The following is a 16717-nucleotide window of genomic DNA, read 5'->3' as shown; positions in this document are numbered from 1 at the left end:
CCTTTATCGAGGCCATCCTCCCTAAATACATTCTAGGTTCGTATTTTTAAAAAATGGCGATGTCAATCTACTTTAATCCTCAAGCAGGGGTCAGAGCAGGAGGATTCATCTCCGGTTACTTTAAATTAGGACAAGGGACAAGACCAGGGTGTCCCCTTTCCCCATTAGTGTTTCTACTGGCATTAGAACCACTTTTGCTTAATATTTAAAACCATACAGATATAAAAGGTGTCCCTTTCAATAACTTCACAGCCAAATTAGCCACATATGCGGACGATATCTTAGTAATCACAGATGATTCACAACCTTCTATTCTAGCCCTTAAGGATACAATCGAAAAATACTCCTAAGTTTCAAGGTACAAGCTAAATAGGGATAAGTCTGAGGACAAATTACTGAATAGGCTAGGTTCTAAGTATATGTTTGGGTCTGCAAGATTAGCTTGGCAGCCCCGGTATCTTAAGTACCCGGGTCTAGAATTCAGAGATAATCTCCTAGACATGCTGAAGCGTAATGAAGAAATCACTATCAAAAAAGTTTGGATATTTTAGATAGTTGGGCCCCAAAATTCATAAATTGGTGGGAAGGAATCGAATCCAGAAAAATGATGGTTATCCAGTATTAGGGGTGTCTTTCATAGATTCACATGCCTGAATCATTCCCCGTCGTCGAGACGGGAGCCTCCGGTACATAAAAAAGTAATGTCCTATAGACATACATAGAGACAAATAGGCCTAAAGGCCTCCCCTTAGCAGCCTATCCTAGTCCTTATGTAAAAAGGACCAAACTCTTAGAGTCAGCCAATCAGCTATCACCTCCCTCTAGAACCTTCCTGGCAGGAGCCTCAGTCCCTCAGATTTTCTACCGCACGTTGTGCTAGGGAGTCTCCAACCTGAGTTCTCCTCAGGATTTCTTTCAAGCCAGATTGTTCTCGTTTTTGGTGACTTTCTTCTTCAAGGATTTCAACGCTGACTACTTCAGACCTCTTATTGCTGCAGTGAGTGTTTAATTAATCTACAACTCCTGGCATGTCTGAATCACAGAAGAAAGCCCTTTTCAGGGCTTGCTCTTCATGTGGGAAGAAGAGGCTTCATGTGGAGGACAAGCATGAACTATGCTTGTATTGCCTTTATCCGGACCACGTCCCTAAGGACTGTAAAATATGTAGGTCTTTCCCACATAAGACCTTGAGAGACAGGGAGGGCCGCCTGCTTATCTGGCTGGACAGGCTCAAGGACAGAGAGAGTGTGGTGTCCTCAGAGGCGAGCTTTTCCGGAACCTCTGAAGTCTCCCTGAAGAGGCCAAGAGTGACATCTCCTGGCCCCTCAGACGCTCCTCCTATGAAGACACACAAGAAGTCTTCAGAGGCAAGATCTTCAAAATCTTCAGTGTCTGACAAGGACTCTCTCACTTTCAAGAAGCCTACTCTGTCGGCCACAAAAATTGCGACACCATCCTCGGCGCAAAAAAGGCCATCAGGACATGTCTCCACAGCGACGACAACCGTGTCCACATCCACAGCGGCGTCGGTCATCTCGTCGACGACGACGACCCCTTCATCATCGTCAGCAGGTACCCCGATCTCGTTTATTATACTGTTAAAACCGTCGTCTAAGTCATCGTCGACGACGAAGATGGTCCCGTCGACGACGACCTCGTCGATGAGAAGCCCACCGTCGACGGAAGAGTCGATGACGAGGATGTCAAAGACGAGCGCGTCGACGACGAAGTCATCGTCGACGAAGATGTCGACGACGAAGGCGTCGACGACGACTGAATCGTCTACGACCGCATCGTCGACGAAGACATCGTCGACGAGGAAAATATCGTCGATGGGGACACCGTTGGTGACAGCCATCCCGTCGACGACGGAGCCGTCGACGGGAACGTCGTCGTCGTCCATGGGACGGAAAACCGCGGAGGTTTCTGTGCAAGGATCTGCCCCAGGCAAACTGTCCAGACCACAGATTACACCGGAAACGACATCTCCAAGCAAGGTTCAAACCAATTTGCCTATGGAGATTCTGCAGAGTGAAGAGTCTGAAGAGGAGCTCTTTGAACAGGCTACTTCCCCTTCTGAACTGTATGTCAAATGTCAAAGCACGGACGAGGAGCAGGAAGATATAAGCGCGCAGGAGCGCCCCGTCCAGGAACAGGTTCGCACGGAGGTCATTCCAATGGTATGCCTTCCTCTGGCAATAGTTCAGGACCTCAAGTTCCTTATCAGGGACTACAAACAACGTTTCCCGGAACCTCCGAGGCTGGATGCAGGGGTCTCAGTGCCAACTACAAACCCACCAACGACAGCCCCAAGACAATCACGGCCGGTTACGCAGGTCTGCCACGAGAAACCGCCACCTCAGGTGATAGAGTCATCGGATGAGGAGGCTGAGGAGATGGAGGAAGGAGAGGTCCTGGGAGACCAGTCGGACCAGGATGAGGAGGAGGAATATGTAGCATCCTCACCACCTTTCCCACAACCGCGCCAAGCTGATTCACCGCCAGTGGATATTGGTGGTTTTCATAAGGTAGTTGAACGGGCCGCGGCGCGGTTCCATATGGTCATGGAGTCGGCGGAGACGGAGTGCTTCCTGCATGACTTTAAGGAGCAGACGAAGAAGACGACCAAATCGATCCCTATCATCGACTTTCTCTGGGACCAGGGAAAGAAGCTAATGCTAACACCGGCTTCTGTTCCTGCGGTTGTTCCGCGCCTGGATAAGAAGTATAAGGCTCCATCCACGGCACCAGCTTGCCTGACTGGCCACCCGAAACCGGATTCGGTCGTGACCCAAGCGGCCCAGAAAAATTCTCGAAATCCCTCCTCGCCTTTTTCAGCACCACCGGACAAGGAGGGCAGAAAATTAGACACAATTGGCAAGAGGTTTTCGACCACTTCGGCAATGACCATCAAGGTGGCCAATTCCATAGCCCTTTTAGGGCGTTATAACCGCCAACTCTGGGAGGATATAGCCCCATATTTAGCAGAACTTCCGAGCATGGTTCAGGAGGAGGTGAAGGCACTACTTTCCGAGGGCCAGACCTCTCCGGCCGAGATCATCGACTGCGCCATAGACGTGGCCATGACAGGCTTTCGTCAACTGGCTGGGGCTGCGGTCCTGCGCCGCCAAGGATGGCTAAAGGCGACATCGTTCAGGCAGGAAGTGCAGACGAAGGTGCTGGATATGCCCTTCGACGGACAGCATCTATTTGGAGATAAAATTGACGAGGCGCTCCAAGCCATTAAGAAGGACACTGACACGGCTAGAGCGCTTGGAACCTTGCAGGCAAGGAATCAGTCCTTTCGGGGCAACAAATCTAGAGGCCAGTCCTCCTACAGAGGATCCTTCCAGAATAGGTCCTCGTATTCCTTCCAGAATAAGACCCAGTACCAGCAAAAGCAACAACAGGGTCGACAGTCATCTTATGGAAGATCTAACTTCAGGGGTAAGAACCAAAAGAGGGGCACCAGCGGACGCCAGTGACCGCTTACTCCAGCCAGTCCAGCTACCATCTCCTTCTTCACAAATTGGAGGAAAATTGACCCATTTCCTGAAAAATTGGCGCATCATCACCTCCGATCGTTGGGTGCTCCAACTTCTCAGATTCGGCCATTCCCTAGAATTTACCACCATCCCGCCTGCAACCCCTCCCCGCAGGTTTCCACACAGGCATCTGCGGCTGCTGCTCTGGGAAATATCGGAGATGTTGAGGAAAGGAGCGATCGAGCGAGTTCCATCGGCTCAGAGGGAGAAAGGATTCTACTCCCGCTTCTTTCTGATCCGCAAGAAAGAAAAGAAGTGGAGGCCCATTCTAGATCTCAGGGCACTCAACTCTTTCCTGAAGAGTCAGTCGTTCCGGATGGTGACGCTCCAAGAAATCCTAGGCATTCTAGAGGAAGGGGATTTCATGACATCCTTGGATCTTCAGGATGCCTACTATCACATCCCGATACTCAGGGGGCACAGGAAGTTTCTACGTTTCGAGGTGGCAGGACAGCACTACCAATTCAAGGTCCTTCCGTTTGGCCTCAAATCCGCTCTGCGGATTTTCACCAAGTGCCTTTCTCCTGTGGCAGCTTTCCTACGTCAAATGGGTCACCAAGTTTTCCCCTACCTAGACGACTGGCTGGTCAAGGCGCCCACGGCTGTAGGCGCAACCAAATCCTCCAACGCTTGTACCAATCTTATCCAACATCTAGGATTGACTCTCAATCTTCAGAAATCACATATGTCCCCAACAAGAAGCATCACCTTCCTCGGGGCGACCTTGAATACGGAATGCGCAAGAGCATTTCCTTCAGACGAAAGAAAAAACAGGATCATATCGCTGGCCACGGCGGTGGCATCAAGGAAGTCCCTAAAAGTTCGCACCTTCAAATCACTCCTGGGAATGATGTCTTCTTGTATACTACTCATCCCTCACTGCAGGCTGCGGATGCGTCCATTGCAGGAAGCTCTCACGAACCAGTGGACTCAGAGTACAGGTTCGTTCGAGGACATTATGAGCATAACACCGCGAATATCCAAGAGCCTCGAGTGGTGGAAGGATTGCAGAAACCTGTCGAGGGGTCTGCCGTTCCTGCTTCCAGCAGCGCCACTTGTGATCACCACCGATGCATCTCTAGCGGGCTGGGGAGCTGTCCTTCAGGACCTCAGAGTAAGTGGCAAATGGTCAGATCAGGAGCAACGCCTCCATATCAATCTGCTGGAGTTGAGGGCTGTGTACCTAGCGCTGCAAGCCTTTTTACCACGCATCCAGAACTCCCAGGTGCTCGTCAGAACGGACAACACCACGACGATGCACTATCTAAACAAACAGGGAGGAACACGTTCGCTCACTCTATCGCGCGAATCGCAAAAGATCTGGAACTGGCTTGTTCTCCAGGGGATCACCCTCAGGGCGGACTATGTCCCGGGAAAGGACAACACCATTGCGGACGCCCTAAGCAGGCAGAAATCCCTCTCCCACGAATGGGAGCTCAACGAGAGTGCACTAACACACGTATTCTCGGAATGGGGGGTCCCAGGAATCGACCTGTTCGCCACCAGGGAGAACGCCAAATGCCCAAGCTACGCAAGCTGGCATCCCCAACCGGAGTCGCTCGGAAATGCCTTTTCCATAGGCTGGTTCAGCGTATTTGCGTACGCTTTTCCACCGTTCCCGATGATTCCCAGGGTCCTCAGGAAGATGAAGGCGGAGCCCTGTACCCTAATCCTGATTGCCCCGTACTGGCCGAGGCAGCACTGGTTCTCGGACCTTCATCGCCTCTCCATCAGGACACCGATTCGTCTAACACAGCACCCGAACCTGCTGACAATGTCCAATGGGCAGGTGCAATTCCCGAACCTGCAATCGCTCAGGTTATCGGCCTGGCTCCTGAGCACAGAGAGTTCTGCCATTTGAACATCCCGCAGGAATGCAGGGACGTGCTAGCAAGAGCAAGGGCGGACAGTACCAACAAAACCTACTCTCTCAAATGGAAACGCTTTTGCGTATGGTGCTCGGAGAAGGGCCTGAGACCACTTCATATCACGCCTGAACAGATATTGCCATATCTCCTGCTCTTGGCACAGTCCGGATTAGCGCATGCATCCATAAAGGTGCATCTGGCGGCAATTTCACGTTTTACCAGGACTTTCAAAGGCCTGTCTCTCTGGTCCAGTAGACTTATTAAACAGTTCCTTAAGGGTCTTTATAGGTCCTTTCCAAGACCTCGACGGGTCCCACCGACATGGCACCTAAACTTGGTCCTTAACCAACTCATGAAGCACCCCTTTGAGCCCATTCACCGAGCTTCCATCAAGTACATCTCATGGAAAACGGCTCTGTTACTCGCTCTAACATCTGCCAGGAGAGTCAGCGAGTTGCAAGCTCTCTCCATTCAGGAGCCCTCATGCAGTTCAAACAGGACAGGGTGGTGCTGAGGACAAATCCCAAGTTCATACCGAAAGTGCCTTCAGACTTTCACCTCAACGAGCCGGTGGTCCTACGTTCCTTCTTCGCTAACCCTACCACGGCAGCAGAAAGGAGGATCCACTCTCTGGATCTCAAACGGTGTCTTAAGTTTTATATAGCCAAGACAAAAACCTTCAGAAAGTCATCGCAGTTATTTGTGGCCTACAGCAGGCCAAGGCTGGGTATGCCTCCTACAAAACAGAGCATTTCAAGGTGGATCTCTTCTGCAATAGCATTCTGCCATGAAGGGGCCGGACGGCCTTTGCGAGACAGGGTGGAAGCACACTCCACCAGAGCCATGTCCACATCAGCAGCGCTGTTCGCTGGAGTGCCGATTTTGGACATCTGTAGAGCGGCGACGTGGAAGTCACCGCATACCTTCTCCAGACACTACTGCCTGGATGCCGAACTTACGAAGGATGCGGCAGTGGGCCAGGCGGTGCTTCGCCATCTGTTCCAGTGAGGTGAGCCTTCCAACATCCCGCCATCCTGGTATGCACATTCTTTACTGATTTACTGTTTTGATGTATGCCAATGTTTCAAACTGTTATGATAATAGTGTATTATCTCAAATACCTTTATGGCATGTTACATCAGAAATGTGCATAATGTATTGCTAACTACTCTGATTCAGGCATGTGAATCTATGAAAGACACCCCTAATACTGGATAAGAAACGCGTTACTTACCTGTAACAGCAGTTATCCAGTATTGGTGTCTTTCATAGATTCACATGCAACCCTCCCGCCTCCCCTGGAAGGACTCACGCCTCTCTCCAACTATATTACGCCTACCTAGCTTGGTGCGTACGAAAATCTGAGGGACTGAGGCTCCTGCCAGGAAGGTTCTAGAGGGAGGTGATAGCTGATTGGCTGACTCTAAGAGTTTGGTCCTTTTTACATAAGGACTAGGATAGGCTGCTAAGGGGAGGCCCTTAGGCCTATTTTTCTCTATGTATGTCTATAGGACATTACTTTTTTATGTACCGGAGGCTCCCGTCTCGACGACGGGGAATGATTCAGGCATGTGAATCTATGAAAGACACCAATACTGGATAACTGCTGTTACAGGTAAGTAACGCGTTTCTTCCTCTGCTTATAAATTACCTCTTAAGCATGTTCCCTCTTGAATGTTCAGATGATGTCGTCTACAGGGTAGACAAGATGCCTAATAAAGTTTTATGGTCGGGCAAATGAGCACAAATTGCTTTAAAAAAAAAAAAAACTCTGTCTCCCAAAAGAGCTTGGAGGGGTAAGGGTGGAGAATTTTAGGAAATACCAACTAGCCTTCCTGGCTAAGCAAGAACTACAATGGGTCCTACCATCGAATGTATACCTACCACCATGGCTTCTAGTGGGAACAGCATTACTCAGTAGGAGCAACCCTCATTTTCTACTGACCGGGCAAAAATATGACATGCCCTCATTAACACTAAAAAGGCCCTTTTAGGTTTAAATGCCCTCTCCGGGGTTAGGATTAAAGAAGTTAATATGACATCCTTATGGTACGGTGCAAAATTCAAATTAAAAGGCAAGCCTTTTCAATGGGAACATCGGATATCCAAACGTATCTTGTTTGTCAAACATTTCGACTTTCCATCGCAGCCTATTTCATTTGAAAATCTTCAAACACATTTTAGTCTAAATAGCATAGAATTTTTATAACTTCTTGAAACTAAACTCTTGTATTAATAATATGCCTAACCCATTTAAAGACCCGCCAATTACTCATTTATTCTCAAAATTGAACTCAAAAGGGCATCATGTATTCAAATTTCATAACATGTTCTTACCAAAATCCTCGAACCTGTAAAACACCCGATATCCAAATGGGAAAATGATGTCCTCTGGTTATCCCCTGGGATAATGATGGGAGTTCAGTATTTGCACATTAGCTAGTCCCAGTTCTTTCGCAAACCAAGTCCTAACTCCTGCATCGAGGATACAGTAGACCTGATTGTCCATACAAAATGAAACTAAAAGAGGCCCAGCCTTAATGGGGTTGTGGAGAAGGGGCTGGCGATCTCACACATTTCCTGTTTCACTGCAGGCCAGTTAAACTCTTCTGACCAAAGATATTTCGTTTTATCACATCGGTTCTAGGTTTCCATCCTGAAGAAGAATTTACCTTCATTATTCTGGGGTATTTGACCCAAACATTAAAAATTAAAATGATAGTGCCCTTTTGGGCCTACCTTTGACTACCACCAAGACTGCAGAGTCTTCCTGTTAGGCATGCACAAATGGGATAATCATCTTAGAGGTGCTGATAACGTCTGTTTGAAGAATTCACCATGAAAACCACAGTACAAGGCATTGTGGAAGTCACTTGATACCCCCTAGTCCGAGTCCAAGCCACCATGAACCCTATACATGCCATCAGCACCACAATACTTTGTGCTTCTTAATCTTTTTCAGGCCCACTATTGCTGTATTTCTTAGTATGGTGATGTGCCATTGTGGTGATATTGTCTCCAGTCAGTTTCATTGGAGACCTTTTTCTCTTTCACTATATGGTTAGCTATAATTGTGTGCGTCTCTCCTCGGAGTATGTACCCATATGTTATAAATGGATCAAAATGCTAACAGTCGAGGTGTTATAATGTACGCGCACTCTGATAACGCTATATTTTCATTATATGTTTATATAGTACTGTAATTTTCTTTCTAGTTTTGGATAACATAATGAAGATTTGATTTTTTTTTTTTTAAATCAGACTGAAAAATGTCTTCAAAATTTCTTAAACTTTATATGTTCGCCCGCAGGATTTCCACTTCTCGGTGATGAAGTGCATTATAGGAAAGAGGACGAGTCAGAATCTTTGTCAATGCATCACCCTTGTGAAGAAGAATACAGTTCCAGCCTTGGCACAGGTGAGTCAGAGGTGCTTCGCACACGGTCACTTTCATCGTCTAACTTGCCATTTTATAAGCCCTTTGTAGCTTCACATATGACCTGGTTCCACACGATTACAGAGCCCATGCATCCTTCTGTGGGCTGTCATCTGCTCATAGGCCCCTTTTGCCGGTCCTGTGAAGGGCTGTCAGGACTTCCCCTGTTCTTATTTTCACAAAGAAAACATAACTTTATATATCCACTCATAGATGACTTAACTCTTGTGTGCTACACATGATTTTGAACTTTGGTGTTTCTTCTAACAGCAGAACATAATGTCCTTTCCACGAATATAAAAGAGGAGGAGGAGGAGGAAGCGTGTTCATTGGACCATCAAGATGTTCGGAATAGAGCAAGCGGCCATAGGTCAACAGGTGAGGGAAGTGCACTTACCTGAATCTAATTGGGGGTATTAAGACACTGTTGGCCTTCTACCCATTCGTACCCGGCACCATAAGTTAATTTCCTGGTAACGTACTGCAGCCAAATATTCGATTAGACATTTCTCTTATTGTAACTTTGGCTTGAGAAGAAGAAAGGGAAATTGGGCCTTCTCTGTCCCCACATATTCTCAGAAGCTCTCTACATATTGTTTATCACTGGACCGGATTTGGGTCAGAAAAGATTATTCCACTAAAAGACCCCTTCCACCGTTCTTGATTCACCCAGTGGGGTATGGGCAGAAAATCATCGTCCTGTGTATAGTGGAAGTGTGGTACCTTCTCCCCACTCCTAGAATAGCCACCCAGATTACGTGCAGCAAAGAAATGTCTTCCTTCTTAGGGGTGCTGAATATTAGCAAAGGGTCTGGCCCCAGGCAGATGAGTCCTGCAGGATGAATAGGACAAGTGTAGGGTAGATCTCTAGAAGGACTGAGCTGTAGGTGCAGCACACCTGCCTATGCCAGTAAACATGTAATGCGCGGTCCTGCACCACTAGTAGTGACTACCCATTACAATACCGCGCAGCGTCTCAGGAGGGGTCATTCTGGGCACTTTGAGTCAAGGACATAGGACCTTATTTAGGGTTTGATGGATGGATTACTCGATCAACAACGTGACGAATATCTTGTCCACATTATTACAAGAGCATTATACGCTGCGGCACTGTAAGTCAAGGACTTAGGACTTGACTAGGGTTTTGGGGATGGATTACTCGATCATCAACATGGCGGATATCCTGTCCACCTTATTACAAGAGCATTATACGCTGCGGCACTTTGAGTCAAGTACTTCGGACCTGATTTAGTGTTTGGCGGATGGAATACTCGATCATCAGCGTGACGGATATTCTGTCCACCTTATTCCAAGGTTTTAGAACTCGGGTTTACCCCAGTATTGGAACTTTCATAGATTCTCATGCTTTGTATCATTCCCCGTCGTCGGAATGGGAGCCTCGGTAACAAAAATATATATATATATATATACACATGTGTAACCATAGAAACAAAAGAGAAAAATAGGCCTAGGCCTCATCTCATTTTGTAGTATATCACCCTCTTTGTGTAAAAGAGCCCAAACTTTTGCCAGGGCCAATCAGCACAGCCTCACCCTCTGGAACCTTCCTGAGAGAGCTCAGAGCCTCAGATTTTTCTACCGCACGTTGTGCTAGGGAGTCTCCACTGAGCTCTGCTCAGTTTTTTTTCACAGAGTTAGTTTTGGATATCTTTATTACCATCTTTTGAGACAGAATGTCAGAGAAGGAGAAGAAGGCTTTATTTAGGGCTTGTGCCTCTTGTGGGAAGAAGAGACTGTTTGTGGAAGACAGGCATGAGAACTGCATATACTGCCTGTACCCGGAACACAAGGCCACCGACTGTAAAATCTGTCGGACCTTCTCGACCAAGACCTTGAGAGACAGAGAGGGGCGCTTGCTGACGTGGCTGCAGAAGATAAAGACCAGGGAGGTCATTTCTTCGGATGAGGAAGGATCTATCTCTGGCACCTCCTCCAGGAGATCGAAGAAGAGGGGTAGGTCATCGCCCTCCACTTCTGCGGAACCCCCTCTCAAGGTTCCTCTCAAAGCCCCTCACGGGATCTCTGACAGGTCTGAGGAGGCTGGTCCCAAAAAATCTCCTCACGACAGTGTAAAGGAGAGGCAGGGACGGGCTACTGTGGACATAGCCCCTAAGGACAATAAGGGGGTTGCTACATCTACCCCTCCGTCCCAGAAGGAGAAACCTGTAAAGAAACAGGCTGCAGAAACTCCTCAGTTGGTGCCACTGAAGAAACCGCGTCCGTCGACGCAGGCGGCAGCAGGTACGTCGACGACGATCTCCTCGATTAAGCCTATTTCCATGGGTTCGTCCACGAGACCGTCGACAATATCTACTTCGTCGACGGCGGTGTCGACGACGAGGACCACGTCGACGATGACGACGACGAGTTCGTCGATGTTGATGACTACAAGTTCGTCGACGAGACTGTCGACGGGTGCTCCGCCGACGATGAAACATACTACGTCGACGAAAAAGAAAGCTCCGTCGACGACTGCTCCGTCGACGACTGCTCCGTCGACGACTGCTCCGGTGACGGCCGCCCCGTCGACGACTGCTCCGTCGACGACTGCTCCGTCGACGACTGCTCCGTCGACGAGGATTACAGGACTGTCGGCGGCCTCATCGTCAACGACGATTTCAGCTCCGTCGACGACAGTTGCCTTTCAGTCGTCGTCGAGTGCGTCGACATTGGAAATCCCGTTGCCATCGACTCCGTCGACGAGACCGCCGACGGGACCGTCGACGACGAAAAATTTGGATTTTTCAACCCAAAGATTAATGATTACACCGGACATGACTTCCCCTAGGCGGGTCACGCCTTTGCCACCATCCATGCTTCTCGAGGACTCGGAGGAGGATGAGGAGGATGGGCAGTTTGGGGACGCATACAGCCTTTCAGACCTGAATGTCAAACAGCAGGACACGGATACGGAGGAGTTTTATGGCCCAGAGGGGCAGGAGGGGCACCAACAGGGATTACGCCCCCGCCCTCTAAGGCAGGACCTAATTGCCTTGCCAGTGGCTTTGGTGTCGGATTTGCGACAGATGCTGCAAGACTACAAATCTCGTTTTCCGACGTTGCCGGATCGCACTCCAGTGCGTCCTTCTCCTTTGGAAGTGCCACGTGACATACCAATGGACTTGCCACCTCTTCCAAGAGAGGTACCTCGGTCCATTTCACCAGTGCTGCCCTTAGTGGTTCCCCAACCTTCAGGTACGGAACCTGCTGATGATGACGCGGACGATGGAGATACGGACGAAGACGACGAGGGACAGGTGATCCCTCTTACAGATCCAGGGGATCCAGATGGGGACCCTGATGATACACAGGATCCAGATGCTGTAGGCCGAGAGACAAATATATCGCCTCCGGTGGACATTGGTGGGTTCCATAATTTGATGGAACGGGCATCCAAGAGGTTTGGTTTGCCCTTTACGGTGGAGCAGTCCGACTGCTTCCTATATGACTTTAAAGCCCAATATAGGAAGTCTGTAAGATCAATTCCCATTATAGAACATGTCTGGGATGAGGGACTGAAAACAATGCAGAATCCAGCAACAGTCATTCCGGTTCTTCCCCGGCTGGAGAAGAAATACAAGGCACCAGAGGGCAGTCCTGCGTGTCTTCTAGGACAACCTAAGCCGGATTCTGTTATTTCACAGGCTGCTCAAAGTAAATCTAAGAATCCGTCCACCCCTTTAACCACGCCTCCAGATAAAGAAGGCAGAAGACTGGACAATGTGGGTAAAAGATTCTCCACCATGGCCAGCTTGTTGGTGCGGGCAGCTAATTCTCTGGCTATTCTGGGCAGATACGACCGCCAGATGTGGTGTGATATGGAACCATTCCTGGACCAGCTACCAGAAACTAGTTAAGACGAAGCCAGACAGGTGCTGATGGAGGGAGAACGATGCTCTTCGGAAGTCATCGACTGTGCGATGGACATTGCCTCAACTGCTTTCAGGGCTTTGGCGGGCTCAGCCGTCTTGCGCCGCCAAGGCTGGTTGAAGGCGACTTGGTTTCGCCAGGAGGTCCAGAATAAGATCTTGGATCTCCCCTTTGACGGAGAGATGCTTTTTGGAAAGCATGTGGATGATGCCCTCCAAGGCATTAAAAAGGACACCGATACAGCTAAGTCCTTAGGCTCTTTGACCTACCGCAAGGTGCCATTTAAGGGGGCACGTGGTCGGGGGTTTTCTAACTACAGAGGAAACCAACGACAGTATTCCTCTCAATCTGGACAGTCCTATAAAGGACAATATTCCAGCCAGCGCCAAGGACAGTCGGCGTCTTTCTCTCGGCAGTCCCAGAGAGGACGTCAGAATCGTCAGGGACGAGACAACGCCAAGAGGCAATAGCGGCCTCCTGGCTCTGGCTACTGTTCCTCCCCTGCCACAAACACCGGTCGGGGGCAGGATATCTTTTTGTCTGGACAGCTGGGTGCGTTTAACATCAGACCGGTGGGTCTTGAACATAGTTCAGAGTGGCCATACGTTGGAGTTCCAAGATCTTCCTCCAACAAGAGCTCCAGACGCCCGTGCAGCGAAACATCTCCGACTATTACATCTCGAAGCCCACCAGCTTTTCATCAAGGGGGCGATAGAGCCCGTGCCACTTTCACAAAGGGGCAAGGGGTTTTATTCCAGGTTCTTCCTGGTTCGGAAGACGGAGGAGGCATGGCGTCCTATACTAGACCTCAGGGAGCTCAACACCTATCTCATCAAGCTCTCTTTCAGGATGGTCACACTCCAGGATATTCTAAGGCTGCTCAATCCGGGAGATTTTTTGGCATCCCTGGATTTAGAGGATGCTTACTTTCATGTTCCAATCCACCCAGCTCACAGGCAATATCTACGCTTCACAGTAGGCAAGAGCCATTTCCAGTTCAAGGTGCTCCCGTTTGGCCTTCGGTCGGCACCCCGCATTTTCACGAAGATGCTGGCACCAGTCGCTGCTTTCCTGAGGAAGCAGTCCTTGGAAGTGTTCCCGTACTTGGACGACTGGCTCATCAAGGCTCCGTCGTTCAGGGCAACGTCTCAGGCTGTGTCAACTTGCATAAGATTGTTCGCCCATTTGGGTCTTCAGCTCAATGTGTCCAAGTCGGAGCTGATACCTTCCAGGTCACGGAAGTTCCTTGGGGCAATTCTGGACACGAGACGATGCACGGCTCGTCCGTCAGAGGAGCGTCAGGGCAAACTGGCCGCTTCCGCTCGTCTACTACTGCACAAAAGACATGTATCGGTTCGTCAGTACAAGTCCTTGCTCGGATCAATCTCATCCTGCATACCTTTGATACCGCATTGCAGGCTACATATGCGTCCTCTACAGGAGGAACTGGACAAACAGTGGCGTCAGGCAGAAGGATCGTTCAGCGACAAAGTATGGATAACACCTGCCATGCGCACGGCTTGCGAATGGTGGCTGGTGAAGGAAAACATCGCAGGAGGATTAACGTTCCGAGTCCCTCCTTCTCCTATGGTGGTGACCACAGATGCTTCCCTAGAAGGGTGGGGAGCTGTCCTCCAGGAGCTTCAGGTCAGCGGTCACTGGAGTCCAGCAGACAGACTGCGCCACATCAATCTTTTGGAGCTGAGGGCCATTCACTTAGCCTTGCTGGCGTTCCTCCCCAGACTTCAGAACCGTGCAGTGCTGGTCCGGACAGACAACACTACGGCCATGCACTATATAAACAAGCAAGGGGGAACGAGATCACGGACGCTGTCCAAAGAAGCTCAGGTGATCTGGGAATTTGCCATCTCTCACGGGATCACTCTGCGAGCCGAGCACCTGGCGGGGTGTCTCAACATCACAGCGGATGCTCTAAGTCGGCAGACGAAGGTGACACACGAGTGGGAGCTGGATCAGGCCACTCTGGAGGCAGTGTTCAAGAAATGGGGTACTCCGACCATAGACCTCTTTGCGACCCCGGAGAACGCCAAGTGCCGGTTTTACGCAAGCAAGGTTCCCCAGCGAGGGTCTCTGGGGAATGCCCTTTCGATTGCTTGGTTCGGCGCATTTTGCTACGCCTTTCCTCCGATTCCCCTCATTCCTCGAGTTCTCAGGAAGGTCAGGGCAGAACCATGCAAAATGATCCTCATTGCTCCAGCATGGGCGCGGCAGTTCTGGTACTCGGAACTCCTACTTCTCTCCCAAGATCGCCAGATTCGCTTGCCACCGATTCCATCTCTGTTATCGAGGAATCAGGGGCAAGTCCTCCATCCGGATCCGGAGTCACTTCACTTGTCAGCGTGGCTCCTGAGCACAGAGAATTCCGCCATCTGAATCTGTCTAAGGAATGCAGGGATGTTCTATCTCAGGCGCGGGCACCAAGCACTAATAAGACCTACAGGGCAAAGTGGAAGAGATTTTGCCTTTGGTGCCAGAGGAATAAACTCCATCCTTACAAATCCCGGCCACATCAGATTCTGCCCTACATCCTGTCTCTGGCGAAATCAGGTCTGGCGCACTCTTCGATCAAGGTGCATCTGGCTGCCTTATCCCGCTTTCGACGGCAGACATCGCGACCATCTCTATGGTCTGCAAGAATTGTTAAGCAGTTCCTTAAGGGGTTATTTCGGATGTATCCTCCGGTCCGGCCACCTCCGCCTATCTGGCAGCTTAACCTGGTACTGGCTCAACTGATGAAAGCGCCCTTTGAGCCGATTCACAAAGCGGACTTGAAGTTCCTATCTTGGAAACTGGCCCTTCTCCTAGCATTGACTTCGGCTAGGAGAGTTAGTGAACTCCAGGCTCTCTCTATAGTGGAGCCTTTTCTACAGTTCAAGAGGGATGTCATGATTTTGAGAACCAACCCAAAATTCATCCCGAAGGTGCCTTCGGAGTTTCATTTGAATGAACCCTTAATTTTGAACTCCTTTTTTCCGCGTCCTTCCACTCAAGCGGAACGAACATTACATTCTTTGGATGTCCAAAGATGCCTGAAATTCTATCTGGAGCGCACACGCTCTTTCAGAAAGTCTACTCAACTATTTATCGCCTACAGTGCACCACGGAAGGGGTTACCGCTCGCCAAGAGTGGCATTTCCCGCTGGATCTCCAGTGCAATTCAGTACTGTCATCAGGCTGCGGGCAAACCTTTGGATAAAAGGGCCCGGGCGCATTCTACGAGAGCGATGACGTCTTCAGTGGCTCTTTTTGCTGGAGTGGCGATTAAGGACATCTGCAGGGCAGCAACGTGGAGCAGTGTACACACCTTCACGAAGCACTACTGCCTGGAATCGGTGGGACGAGCTGACGCTGCTGTTGGTCAAGCAGTCCTCCGGAATCTTTTTCAATGAGAGGTGAGCTTTCCCTACAATCCCTCCATCCTGGTAAGCACATTTGGTTTCAGTAATGGTTGTTTTATCATGTACACTGAGATGATTTTGTAAAGCCATGTAATTACCGAAATGTGCTTGTAGTGATCTACTGCTTGCTATTCTGATACAAAGCATGAGAATCTATGAAAGTTCCAATACTGGGGTAAGAAAACAAGTTACTTACCTGTAACTTTGGTTCCCCAGTATTGGTAACTTTCATAGATTCTCATGCGCCCACCCACCTCCCCTGGGAAAGCTCTGCAGGTTTACTAAGGTAGTGGCTGTTGGCACAACGGCTACGAAAATCTGAGGCTCTGAGCTCTCTCAGGAAGGTTCCAGAGGGTGAGGCTGTGCTGATTGGCCCTGGCAAAAGTTTGGGCTCTTTTACACAAAGAGGGTGATATACTACAAAATGAGATGAGGCCTAGGCCTATTTTTCTCTTTTGTTTCTATGGTTACACATGTGTATATATATATATATATTTTTGTTACCGAGGCTCCCATTCCGACGACGGGGAATGATACAAAGCATGAGAATCTATGAAA

General features: G+C 49.4%; 1 protein-coding gene across 3 annotated transcripts in view; it reads left to right on the top strand.

Moving 5' to 3' along the window:
* Positions 1-16717, top strand: part of LOC146859478 (uncharacterized) — a 160108-nt gene that overhangs the window by 88837 nt on the left and 54554 nt on the right. For all 3 annotated transcript variants that reach the window (XM_085650194.1, XM_085650193.1, XM_085650192.1), the window contains exons 5-6: positions 8724-8831; positions 9120-9227. In XM_085650194.1, the coding sequence (XP_085506320.1) occupies positions 8724-8831; positions 9120-9227 (216 nt within the window). The remainder of the gene's footprint in view (positions 1-8723; positions 8832-9119; positions 9228-16717) is intronic.

Source organism: Triturus cristatus, chromosome 3_2 (assembly GCF_964204655.1).
Source record: "Triturus cristatus chromosome 3_2, aTriCri1.1, whole genome shotgun sequence".
Lineage (NCBI taxonomy): Eukaryota > Metazoa > Chordata > Amphibia > Caudata > Salamandridae > Triturus > Triturus cristatus.
The sequence above is the reverse complement of the archived record's forward strand: the minus strand, read 5'-3'. Positions and strand labels throughout refer to the sequence as shown.